This window comes from Thermobia domestica, chromosome 1 (assembly GCF_964235325.1).
Source record: "Thermobia domestica chromosome 1, izTheDome1.hap1.1, whole genome shotgun sequence".
In the NCBI taxonomy this organism is placed as follows: domain Eukaryota; kingdom Metazoa; phylum Arthropoda; class Insecta; order Zygentoma; family Lepismatidae; genus Thermobia; species Thermobia domestica.
The window spans coordinates 297,732,661-297,746,421 of record NC_137454.1 but is presented as its reverse complement, the minus strand read 5'-3'; the positions used below and the strand labels follow the sequence as shown (position 1 = coordinate 297,746,421).

At 32.8% G+C, this 13,761-nt stretch overlaps 1 protein-coding gene across 2 annotated transcripts in view; it reads left to right on the top strand.

Annotated features, from left to right (window-relative positions):
• The window catches only part of LOC145661598 (intermembrane lipid transfer protein VPS13A-like), a 305,499-nt gene that overhangs the window by 168,048 nt on the left and 123,690 nt on the right, over nucleotides 1-13,761 (top strand). For both annotated transcript variants that reach the window (XM_081726923.1, XM_081726919.1), the window contains exons 37-42: nucleotides 50-300; nucleotides 3,638-3,771; nucleotides 5,488-5,630; nucleotides 5,817-5,968; nucleotides 10,326-10,528; nucleotides 12,558-12,678. In XM_081726923.1, the coding sequence (XP_081583049.1) occupies nucleotides 50-300; nucleotides 3,638-3,771; nucleotides 5,488-5,630; nucleotides 5,817-5,968; nucleotides 10,326-10,528; nucleotides 12,558-12,678 (1,004 nt within the window). The remainder of the gene's footprint in view (nucleotides 1-49; nucleotides 301-3,637; nucleotides 3,772-5,487; nucleotides 5,631-5,816; nucleotides 5,969-10,325; nucleotides 10,529-12,557; nucleotides 12,679-13,761) is intronic.

The following is a 13,761-nucleotide window of genomic DNA, read 5'->3' as shown; positions in this document are numbered from 1 at the left end:
GTCTATAGTGTGCATTCATATTCATAATAAATATGTATTATATTTGCAGGTGGTTCAGTTGACTCAGGTCTCGGAAATCCAATTGCAGAGAAAATGGCTACTTATGTAATGATCAGCTGTAGAGACAGATTAGAATTCAATATCACATCTGCGCTTCTTAATATTCTACAAGATATAACAGCATCAATTGTGAAGGAAGCCTCTGATTTCAAACCTCATTTGGATGAAATAGATGGACCTATAACGTTAAGAAATGACATTGGACCTGGAACAGTGGTTTCTTTGTTTGGAAAATTAGAGGTAAAGTTTAGTTTTCTTTTTCCTCGTTTTTCAAATTTTATTACATTTCTTTACATTGAAACTATGTACAACTCATTGGCGAAGTATATTTTGTGCGTAGTAGATTTTTATCTTGTTTTACCCGTGTATTCAAATGAGTGACACTATTATTGCGAGCAGTCTGGCAACTGCTCTATAAAATATTATTTATAAGTTAGAATTTTACGGCAAGTTTATTTTAATTACTTCAAATAGTCTACATTCAATTTTGTGTCTTACGTAACACACATTCATATGAAAGGTATCGGTCAAAAATCGACAATGTTTAAAAGATCTGTAAAAATGAGCCCATGTTGTATTCGAGTGTTTTCACAGTAAATTTAAGCATATCAAATTACACTAGGGAAGCAACAACATAATGATAAGACATTGAAGAGGTATGAAGCTCAGTCCCGTACCATATGTAATAATTGTTCTTTTTTTTATAAACTTTTACTTTGATGTCTCTCCCTCTCTCTCCCCTCCTCTCTGCACCTCCCACACACAATATCAAAATATTGATTGGTATGATTGAAATGTCCATGAACGTGTGTCACCTTAAAAAAAATCAAGATTATAACACTTGGCTAGTTAAACTAGTCTCCGGTTGCAACCACTTTTGCTATTAGTTAGCCAACAATTGAATTTTATGACAAAAAAGGTTACTAGTCTGCGATGTGAAAAAGTCCTCAACCACACATTGCACCGCCCAGTCATTAGAGAAGTTCCTTCCTGCAAAGAAGTGATCGAAGTGCCGGAAGAAGTGGTAGTCGACGGGAGAGACATCACACAGTGGTCGGAATGACGAGGAAACGCGGCGAAACTATTTGCGGGCGTATTGAAAGCGTGGTTTTGTCGATATGGTATATTTTGAAGGCACATTAGGCTACTTTCCATTGTTCTGCTGTAATGTAAACAATAATTTACTGTTTATTATAATTATCAGTGATGCGGGTTGTCTATGTGCGTGGCGAAAAAATCGACATTTTCAAAATCAGGTTTACATATATTATTTTGGGTAGTTATGGGGGGAAAATTAGAACTTGTGATAATGTTATTTTTATTAAAATTGCAGAGATTTCATTATTAACAACATAAACATATGTTTGGATGTAACGAAAAACTACATATAAACAAGAACAATGAAGTCGACCAAAAATCAGGCCATGTAAGAAATAGCTACAGAAACGAAACTATCTTGCAACATGCATATTTGAAAACAAAACAGTAGGAGTTGTCCAATCAAATACAATAAAAATCACAAAATTTGATTGTGAAATTAATCACTTTCAAAGTAGCTGGTGCTCAAACATGAGATTGCGATAACTATTTAAAAGTTGTAGCATTTCGTTCGGCATATTGTTATGATTTGGGGCATACTGCGTCTAAGCGATGAAATTATCGGGTCAGACAGACGATAACAAAAAATGTGTAGGAAGTCTAAGTTCGTATCTTTCCTAGAGTTTTTTCCGGCACCATTTCTCGCGATACCTGCGGAAGTCTGTTTCGAGACTTCTGAGCTCCCTCACTTAGCATCTCCATTGGGAAAGGAGCTACGGGTATAGTAAATCCTCCAGTGATTTACCATGTGCGCGAAGACTTGTCTAAGTGGCAAGACGACACGACAAAATGGGACTAGCAGTCACTGTCTGTGAACATTGAGCGTGCGACAAGTCTCATTGAAACTCGCTTCGTTTGGCAGAGAGCAAGTAGTAGCAGCTAATTCTAACAAAAATCATTAATTGAGAGACAATAGAAAATATCAAAATGAAAATGAAACATTGGCCTTGCCAGGAAAATTTTAAAAGTCTACAAGTATATATATATATAAGCCTCAAATCATAATTGGATTTAAATGTTCTATTCATTCTCTAAATAGATATCGCATTTCATACTTTTACTATATATAATACCTTTAGCTACGTTTTCTTCGATCGTTATATCATAAAAATAACCAATTAATTCTACGATTATGCTAATAGATTTTGAAGATTTACGTGGTAAAACAACCCACGCCTAAATTCTTACAACATATTTACTACGGAAGGAGTCAACTGCTAGCTGGCAATATACAGTACGTGATCGTTAACATTCCATAAGAAATATATTTCCATGATGTATATTTTCATTTCTTCAGAACCAGCATTCAGAATTCCTACTTATACTTAAAGCAATTAGTACGTCTTTCTGTCTCGAAAAGATGTAGCATTCCATGTATTTTATTGCATTCCAAATTCGAATAGAACTAGGAATGTGATTGTCGGTTTCACATCTGTTCTTAGCTTCGAGACTGTATGAGACATGAATCTATAAATCTATCTATAAATTCTGACCAGGAGTCAAAGTCGGACCTACCACACAATAGAGAGAATGCTAATTATTTATCTACCAGTTCATCGGTTGTATTTGTGACTATGATAATCGTGTTCATCAAACTCTTATAACCATCATTCCCATAAAAAAAGAAAAAAAATACTTTTCTTATGACAGATATGATGTTGTAACACAGTCTTTTTAGATTATTGAATCTTTTGAGAATCCCAGACTCTCTTCGGGAGATATTCGCACAGCTATCTGCTTCAGAAATTGTGCTTTCTCTGAAAGTCCTAAAAACGTTTACGAAACATTTCACTTATTTTTTTTATGTATTATAGCATAATGTGTTGAATAGTCATTTACTCGTATATAACGAGCATAGAAGAATACGTTAAAAATTGAACTTAGTTCCATTTATGTTTCTTTTCCCTGTAAAGAATATAATAGATTTTAGTCCGTTTCTTTCTTAAAAAATGCTCAAGTTCTGTTTCTCTTTATCTAGGAGGAATCACAATTATTCCTGTTAACATTTTGTTTCATTTTTTATTTTCCAAAAATCTCTGCTTCATCCAAAACAAATGCAATGAAACATAGTTTTAAAATTATTTCAAATTTCTTCCAGATTTCACTATTTTATGCTTTTAAAAGTATACTCATTATTGAAAAGTATTTTAACCAACAAAATATTGTATTGATAACTGCTTAAACAAAAATTAGATGAAAAATGTTTGCTCACATTTCTTTAGAAATTTAGCAAATTTTATACTTCGTGTTCCATCAGGAAATAAAAGAACATGTTCTGTGCCAAATTCCAAACAACGTTCACTTTCTTAATAATGATACTTCTGCATATAACATTCACTCCTGTTCTTGTTGTGTGTATGTATTTGTGCGTGGTGTGTGTGTGAGAGAGAAAGAGAACCTGATAAAGAAAAACCGAAGAAAGTACAATAACTATGTTATTGATATTTATTTCATTAGCTGTCATTAATGAAATTTACAGGATAACCATGATAGCAAGGAGCAACTGATAATTTCTGCGGAGTACATCAAATCAGATTCACTGCACAGCAGTCCTATATCGGGATCGGTGGTAGCCGATTTTAGTCCAACTGAATCTGAAATTGATACTCAAAGGTAGGATTTACTGTTACGTTCTAAATAATAATGAATATTATTTTTATTCATATGTTCTTTCTACACCCACTAATTTTAGACAGTAGCAACTAATGTCGCCAGTACTGTGTCAGAAAATTTATTCAGTTCAAAATTTGATTAACAAAGAAATGCATTTTATCTTTAGGAAAACATTTTGTTTCCTTTGTGTGTGAACAAGTTTCAACTACAAAGTGACGCACCCTTCTTTTTGTTATGAGAAATACTATAATACAGCTAAATGACAGTGTGCAACATACCATAAATGATTAATTCAAATGTTTAGATTTATGACATATAAATAACTGCCCTAAATAATCGCCACATAAACAAAGATACAATAAATCGTCATATGCTATTTAGTTTGTTTAAAAAAAGATGAATGGGATATGGGAGAAAGTTGAAAATAATTGACATAATCGTCCAATATATTGATTAAAAAACGAAGTGTTTTTCAAGACAAATAAAACATATCTAAATCCTTTTGGTAAATGTAATAAACGTTATTAGAAAGTAAAAGTATTATATATATTATTAGTCTAGATATAATTGCTTCAGTTGCTTCACTCTGAAATAAACATGAAACATGGGAAAAGATTTGTTTCGAAGGGGATCGTAGGTCCCTATATTTAAGGGGACTATCTCAACATTCATCTGGCATGACTGATAAAAGATTAGGACTCAGCCAGAATGACTGACCACAAGATTTGAACCCCTCGAGAACGAAGAAAAAGGCTAACTATTAAGTTGTGGCAAAGTCATACAGATTCCAGTTGCAGCTTTCGAAACTTCAATCGTCATAGAAATTGAGTCAAAGTGTATACATATCTTACAAATAAAATTGAATACTTGTTTGTGTATTTATTTGTCTGGTATACAAAACCACACCGTTGACTTGGCATATTTCAAAGTGATTTTATCGAAGAGACCGTAGACTATACACATTTTTTTGGTTCATATCTAAAGGGGAAGAGGTGGTTTAAAATTTACATAAAATAATAGAATATCTTACGAATTTCTCATGTTAGGAAGATGAAACTTGTTATGTAATATTATTTCTAAAATCAAGTTGCAATACACACATATGACTTACTATCTGAAAAGAAAATACTGGAAGATGGGGTAAAACGTCCATAGGAGCTGGTAAAGGAATGACGTAAAAATAATCCAAAATTACCGATAGTAATGTCGAATCCATAGTTTTGGTGGTCACTAAGGTGAATAGTGGTACTTCCATAGCTGTTTAAATCCAAGTTCAGCTCCCATTAACGTGAGATGCGGATGAGCAAAGAGTGAAAAATTAGTTGTTCAAAATGACAAAATTTAGCGTAAAATCCATAGTTTTCGAGGAAACAAAGCTTATTAGTGACAGTCCCAATGAAATTTAAGCCCAAGTTAGTCAACGACATGCATGTCAACTGGACCATAAATTGATGGTGGCAACGTCAAAGGCGTTCCTCAGGGTTATTTATTTGACACAACTCTTTACTTTTGAACGGATGAACGCCAAAGGCGTTGCTCTCAGTTCTTTATTTTCAAATATTGTGCATAAATATTATTCTTCCCGTTCAAAATCGGGTATTTGAGCTAGTATACATATATAATGATAATACTTTATAATACATAATACTTTAATTACTATAATTACTTTACTTTCCAGTCAAGATAACAACATTAATATTAATCATGTATTTACAGTTTTGAAGGAGGATTTACTTCACTAAGCTTATTTGGTCAAGTGACTCAAACGGAAAATCCTCTCATATGGTCTTTTCCTGAAGAATCAGTCACGAACTTGTATAAGCAAGTAACGAAGGAAAAGTTGAAGATTGAAGTCGAAGGTAATGATCACACTAACTAGAATTAATATTTTCCGTTGAAGTTAAAAGCAAATATATTATATTAACAATACTTTAATAGTTAACAGTTGGACCTGTTAGTACATTTGAGCATATAAAGGAAAATACACTATTTTCATTTATTTTGTTAATGTCTAAAATTTTAAGAACTTGCATTGATATTTCCAGGCTATGATAAATTGGCACTTTGCATTCCTCAAAGAGCAACGAGTAAACTCCACATGTTGCATCCAGTTAAAAATAATACAAGGTATTATTTGCTAGTGGATGTGCAAAATTATCACATGAAAAGAAGTATAACTGTGAGATCTCCTTTGCAGGTAAATATACGTTTCATAATGTATCCTAACAGTATCTTGAGATATATTTGTAAGGTATAATTAATTTCAAGAACATAGCTGTTTCCTTTTTCAAATTGGATTTTTGGTAAAAGAGGTGTATTTTAAATGCGGTGTATTGCCAAATCTTCTAATATAATTCATTAGCCACTACTAAAAACTTTAGAAAAGTCCATGTACGAAATAATCCTTAAAATCAGTGATTGATTTGTCAGTACTTAAGCGGAGTTCGTAATTAACTTTGAATCAATATTTTCTCTCAATCTTATTTAATTTAAATGAAAAGTTAGGCAATAAAGTAAATCAAATCCATTTGTCATCCAAATTATAAGCCACATTCTCTGTTTTTGGTGAAGAATTTTGTAAGCTCGCTTTCTTCATTTTCAAATGTTTGCAGCTTCAATATTTTTTAATGAACCCAACTTAAAAATTAACTCCATCTGGTTACTAAAATCTGATAATACACCAATTTATACGCTCTTAAAAACAAGTTGATCTCTCTATTAGATTTTCTCCAACAGGAATTTGCTACTTTTTATGTATGTATAGGGTAGTTAAATGAAACCCGTTCGACACCCTGGGAAGAACAGCTGATGACAATAGAATTGTATTACTGAAGTGATATGTATATTTGTGGCATTAATGTAGTAATCATTGTGAGACGTTTCCTGCCTTTGCAAGAATAACGTTTGAACCATGGTATTCACAATCCCAAATCCGTCTAGGTCAGATCAGTGAGCAGTCATCCAATTTCTGAGTGCAGACGGATGTCAACCGGCTGAGGTGTTCCGTAGATGAAAGACGTCTATGAAGATGTATGTGTATCGAAGACAACTGTCGTGGATTGGACACTAATGTTCACAACAAAAAGCGATCTTTCCCTCCCGGCTGGGTGTATGTTGTTGCCACAGATCACAATCGTACTGCGGTGGATGAATGTATTTGCAACAATAGACGTATGAATATTCGACTGATAGGCACGGAACTGAATATGAACTTCTCCAACATTTGATGCGTTACCATACATAGATGAATGACTTTCTTTTGCGGATTGTGGTAGAGGATAAATCATAGTGCCACCACTTTGAACCGAGTTTCAAATCCGCCAGTCTGCAGTGGAAACACCCTCGTCACCGAACTTCAAGAAATTAAAGTCCTAAGTCATGGTACCCGTGATTTTTTGACTGCAGAGTGCTATTACTGCTCAATTTCAAGCCACCAACAGAGTTTATCAATGCCATACGTTACTGTACTACGTTTACCCATTTTTGGGAGGCCATCAAATGAAAACGACCTGGAATGCTAACGTCATATGTTATCGTGTTATACGATAACGGTCATTCTCATGTTGCCGGACAGGTACAGGACTTCTTCTGACGTTCCAATTGGAAGATTCTGCATCACCCACTGTACAACTCAGGCCTGTCACTGTCACCTTGCGATTTTTAGGTGTTCGGTCCACTGAAGAAAGCACTAATGGGTAGTCGACTGCATAGTAATGATGTGGATTAGGATGCAGTCAGTGAGTGGTTCGCCCAACAACCGACTAATTTCTACCTGGACGGAATTTGTCGGCTAGTGTACAATGGAACAAGTGCCTGAACGCCTGCGGGGGCTTCTTCTGAACTGCAAACAACACGACATAGTTACCATGTATGCATGTTTCTCCTGCACATATTTTGTAGCAATACACCTACTGATAGTGGATATAGGACTCCGAACGGGTTTCATTTGATTTCCCCCTTACAGTAGTCTTTTTTATATCCTTGGGAAAAAATGCCCTTCAGTCTAAAACGGATAATGGAAAAGAAATAATTAAAAATATAATATGGAAGGAAAGGGGAGGACTCCAAGAAAACTCATGGACAGGATGTTGTAAAACTTATTGTTGTGTCTGTAAAATGTTAAATCCAAAAAGGTTGTAGGAGTTATTTTTTAAGTTCAACAGTAAATCTTAGTTTAAAATTCATGCCATTAAGTTACTTAAGGAAACTTTACAACTATTCATTTGTTTTGTAAATACACACTGTACAATCTATGTGTATAGCCCATATTTTACAAATTTAAACTTTTCTTTCTGTAAAATAATAGATTCGAATTTGTTCATGAAATATTTGCCAAAAGCAGTGACACATGGCTACCCATTGGTAATCCTACTTGTTGCATATACATTTTGTCCCAAAGGTAAAATACTAAGTTTGCTAGCATTAGACTTCTAAAGCGTTAAACATTTTAACGTTGAACTATTTTAAGTGCATTCTATTGTTAAGAAATACAATTAAATATATTGATATCGTCTATGGCAGCCAAACAAGTCACATATTTAATATTAAAGACCTACGAGATCTCATAACTATTATCAATTGCCAATTGAAACCTTAATATATACTACAAAATATATTAGCCAACCATATAACAATTACATGAATGAAATGTCTCTATAAGCGTCACTAATTAAAGTATTATGCAACATTTGGAAAATATAGGACTTTTGAAACTCTTCCAAAAATTCCTACGTAAACTTCATTATATTGTAAGAGAAGGCACAGGAAAGCTAATAGAAAGTAGAAGCTTCCGTCTGAATCTCCTAAGACAAGTTATAGCATTTCGCGCCGAAAATCAATGCAGTATAGGAATTGTTAAAAACTTTTACGAACATAAATTATAATAAGTTCACACAATCAGGGCCGGCGAGAGGGGAGGGCAGGAGGGGCCAGAGCCCTGGGGCCCAGGGCACCAAAGGGGGCCCGGTGGCCGAAGATTACTAAATTTATATTCTTACTCAGTTCGCTTCCAATCAGTGCGCTCTTTGTGTAACAATTTTTGTGTACTGTGGTCTTGCAAAGAGATGACAGGTGACCAGATCCAAGAACAAGCAGCTGCATTAGTTCAGCGATACCCAAAAGATTTAGGAGATGATCTTTCTGATGAACTGTATAGCCTTAAATTGATATATTCGGCCAATTTTGGTGAGAAAACGCTTTCACCATGGGATCTCCTAAATAACATCAAAACTTTGAATCTAGAAACTTTATTTCCAAATCTGACAGTGGCCCTTCGTATATTCACCACAATCCCTGCTACCGTTGCTAGTGAAGAGCGCTCTTTCTCTGTGTTAAATAGAGTAAAAAATGTTTTACGCTCTACAATGTGTCAAGACAGATTATCAAGCTTAGGCTTGTTGGCAGTGGAGACAGAACTCGTCAAGTGTACCAACCTGGATGCTATTATTGATGAATTCGTCCTGAAAAAGGCCAGAAAGGGAATTCTGTTGTAACTATACGTAGACAAGGATACATTGTAACTGCAACATTTGTCTAATAGTAATACATATAATAAATTTCTCCTACAGACAATTACTATTAATATCATATTATTAATCACACTATAGTTAATTTGAGCAATACTTCATTGAAATAACTAAATGAGGCCTAATGCCTCATGTCTCTAGTTAAGGAAGACTAACTGCATAGCTTACTTCTATATAATTATTTATAGTAACAATTTGTGCAAAGATATTCATAGTACAGGGTAGATTGGATGGTTGAGAAGCTTTATTTTCTCAACTTTTATTAACTATTTAATACGTTCTTTTTGTATTTCCTTCACAAATTAGTTTGTTTTGAGCATTTGATTGAGCATTGGGGGAGAACTTTTGCTATTGCAAATAGATAAGTTACTTTTTTCTGTATTTTTATACCATTGTATTAAATATATTATTTTTTATTCATTTTAGTTTTGAAGCCTTCAAAAATCTTAGAACCAACAAGTATGGGGTCTAAACAAAATCATAAATAGTGAATTAATGAGTTTTTTTTTTTTTTTTCAGCGAACAGTGAACATAGGCTAGGTTCAGAGTTCTTATTATTCACTTATTTGGAGATATAGCAATACTGTTTAACATGTAAATTAAACGCATTAATGGTCTAATAAAGAGTTCAAAATAAGTCTTAATGTTCATTTTAGTTTACCTCCGTCCAAAGTGGTAAGTACGTAAAGTCATAAGGGAATATGTAAGGGGCCCGGGGCCCGCGACCGCTCTCGCCGGCCCTGCACACAACGTCTTGTTCAACATAATGTGTGTTCAAAGTGAATACTATAATTTAACTCTTAACAGACCAAAATTGATCTTTTGAACATGTGACTTAGTTTTTAATAGTTTTTATTTGTGTCTTTGTATATAGCCCATCAAGTATTTTTTTTAATTCTCGATTAATTGAACATACACAACCGACTTATTGTGTTGCATGTTTTTTTGGAAAGTGTACAAAATAAATTTGTATTTTGGAAACTATTAGTTTCCATAAGAATTCACGTTTATGTTCTGCTTGTTTTTCAGATCCGTAACGAAACGTCTTATGCTTTAGGCTTATTCTACAAGAAAAATGTGATAGATGCTCTTGGGGTGGAGAGAATTGGAGAGACGACTAATCCTTTCCAAGACAACATAAGGCTGACTGTAATTGAACCCGATCAGACCTTCAATGTGCCTCTCTTTATTGCGTATCACTGCAAACTTTACGTACAGCCGGCTTATACAGAGTAAGTATATTGACTAACAAACAAATATAACACAATGTCACTGATATTAAAAGTGCCTAGATTATAATTGCAACGCACACTAGGTTTTGCTATTCATATCAAAATTAAATCATTTTCTCTCAGATATGTAACTCATTAAATTACTTGATACAGATGTGATGAATACTTTTATGAAAACTATGAAGAAATAAATACAAAAATCTAGAAAAGAAATCGTATTTTTAACCGTATTATTAATTTATGGTTTCCTTTCTGGTGAGGATAACTACTAATATAATATGACATTTTCAGATGTAAACAATTGTTTTAATAATAATTAAACATTCACATTCTTCTAAACCTGTACTGCTAAATTTTGTATCCAATGCGTATGTTTTAATACAGGAACTTCCAATAAAAGCTTGAAAGAAAATAAAGACAAGTCTTTGTGTAATAAATTATTCTCTAGGGCCATGGTTTCAAGGGTAATGAAGAAAGAAAGATAACTCAACACGTTGGAAGTAGAAATTTGTAATTAAATTCACAAAACCCCAACAAAAGCCCCTCTACTTATTTCCACTTTTACAGCTTAGGTAATCCCTTTATAAATGACATGCTATGTTATATTAGTTGAACTGATAATAAAAAAGAAAATTAGATTGCATATAACTAGAACATCAATCGCTATACAGACAAAGTAAAGGTCTTTTCACGGTAATTTGATACTGAACGCAGTGAACACATCATTATAAATCTAAAATTCTTACGTTCAACAAATATTGATAGCTTAATAAATACCCCATTACAAACACTGATGGGTCTTCCCTTCTTTGGGATGAGGTATTTAATATATGCTGGCTTCTGTATCTTATAGAATTAATTAGACTTCCTATTTGTTCAAATATAATACATTTGTGATAATGATGTATCACACAAACTTTAGTATGTAATGACGTCTTTAACTCACCTGTTCCAAGTTACCTTGTTGATAAAGATGATGTTGTGCAGATTAATAGAGAAGGCAAGAATGGCATATTCCTTCGTATGTATCATTAGATACCAACGTACATCAAACACCTCAACCTAAATGTTCAGAGGAAGGACGACCGACCATCGTCTGAAGTGGTCTTCATTAAGCTATCTACACTTGTAGAACATGTAAGAACTTTAGAAGTTTCTTCAGAGTAGTTTTATACCACTGAATATTATACTGACAGTAACATAGAGACTTACGTCTGGGCGAGATACACAGAACTGATGAGAAATACGCATAGAGATAGTTTTAGTTTTGGTAAGGAAGCCTTTGACAGAGAGCTCTTTGAGTAAACCAATAAACTGAGGAAACAAAATAAGGATGAATTTTAGGTAGATGATCATTAATAATCTTGACTGAATTAGTTTGGCAGAAGATAGTAATCACTAGCGATATTTTGTTTTGAGGTGAGCTCATAAATTAATATAACTTATAAAGAAGTTATGATTATCTCAGTGTGTTATATTAAAGATTTATAAGCATAAGTATAAATTGTAGAATAATCAACTACACATCGATTCACAAATTGAAAAATAACGCTTTAAATATATAGAAGCTCATTTACTGTTAAGAGCTAAAGTAAATAAGTATTTTAGATATAAGAAAGTTATTTTACTCTCGTATGTCAGTAGGAGTTTCGGATTAGCCGAATTATTAGCAAGCCTCTAGTTCTATCTTTCTGAGTTCGATTGTCAATAGAAATATGGTGATCCTTAGTCTATAGACTATATCTCCAGAAGGTAAAAGTAAATAGATGAAAGGAAATAATAGTATAATACACATATTAGTAGTAATGTATATAAACTGCATTAGCAGAATGTTATTAATTGCAAGAAAGTAAAGACTTATCAACTTCATAATCACAAGTGGGACTTTTAGGCTGAATGTACCAAATTGTAGTTGGTGTATGTTGTTTCTTTTACACTTTTTTCCACAGTCAACCAAATCAAGCTTAATTCAAGTGTCAGCAAATTATCGTGTTTATATTTGTTTCATATTCTTCTCCTTCGATTTTAGCTCCTACCTTGTTAGTGAAGGTTACTTATGGTGGCAAGAACTTGCTGCAGATCTTAACACACCCAAGGATATACATTGCTTACATAAAAACGAAAAGGAAACATCAGTCTTTTCTCTAAAGGTAAATCTAAAATATGATAAAAGTACATAGAATTCGTAAATTAGATTTATTCTGTTATTCGTTAATAATTCTACTTTTATGTATTTGAAAGTCATATGATGGAGCTTTAAACCATCGATTTCTAAGTTTATGAATTAATAAACTGTCAATTTATAGCTTGTGAGCTAGAAGATGCTCTTAGAAAATTACAATTTGTTGCTCAAACTAGTAGAGAAAATAAAGAATTTCGTATATTACCATTAGATATCAATACATCATTTGATAATTTTGAAATGTGTATGTAAATAGTGTAATTTTGAAACCAGAACTACCAAATACCCTATATGCTATTAAAGTGCTCTAAGATTAGATTTTAGCGAAAGAAGTAGGTTTAAATGTATATTTTTAATGTTTGTGAAAAGGTTTCTATTTTACTCAGCTTTACGTAACTAATAAAATGCTATTATGTATTTACTTTCCGTGTGTACCTCGTATAAACCTACAAGGAATTATGAATGAGTCTTCCAACATATAATATGACTAGTGTTTGTAATTGATCATTGAAGTTTTTATCTAATATAGCTCGAACTGCATTTGTGAAGCTTAGAGAAAGTTAACGTAACATTTTGCTATCCAAAATACTCACATTTTGACACAGAAATACAGAGGGTAAATTTCGAGTATTAACCATACAGGGAGAATTTAGTGTGTATTTATATCTTATCTATTACAGAGTAGTTAATTATATTAAAACCTGTTATTATTATTATCTATTATTAGTATTAAATCATCTGAACCACTTGTGTTAACTTGTACACAGAATATACGCTATTTATGAAACATACTGAATAATACTTATTTAATTAATGTTGTTAAAAATATACATTAATTCTTTCATATTTAGTAGTAATGACAACCAGCTAACTAGTTAGGCAGTTTTTTTTTCAAAAAGATCGTTATAATTTCTAAAGAAAAGTTTAATGTTGATTCCTTGAATAAATAAATAGAGGAAGTCTTTAGGTAGAAATTAAACGTATTTTGTGGATCTCTAAATAAACGGTTAAGGAAAAAACTAAACTGTTTGATTGTTTAATAATATACTAT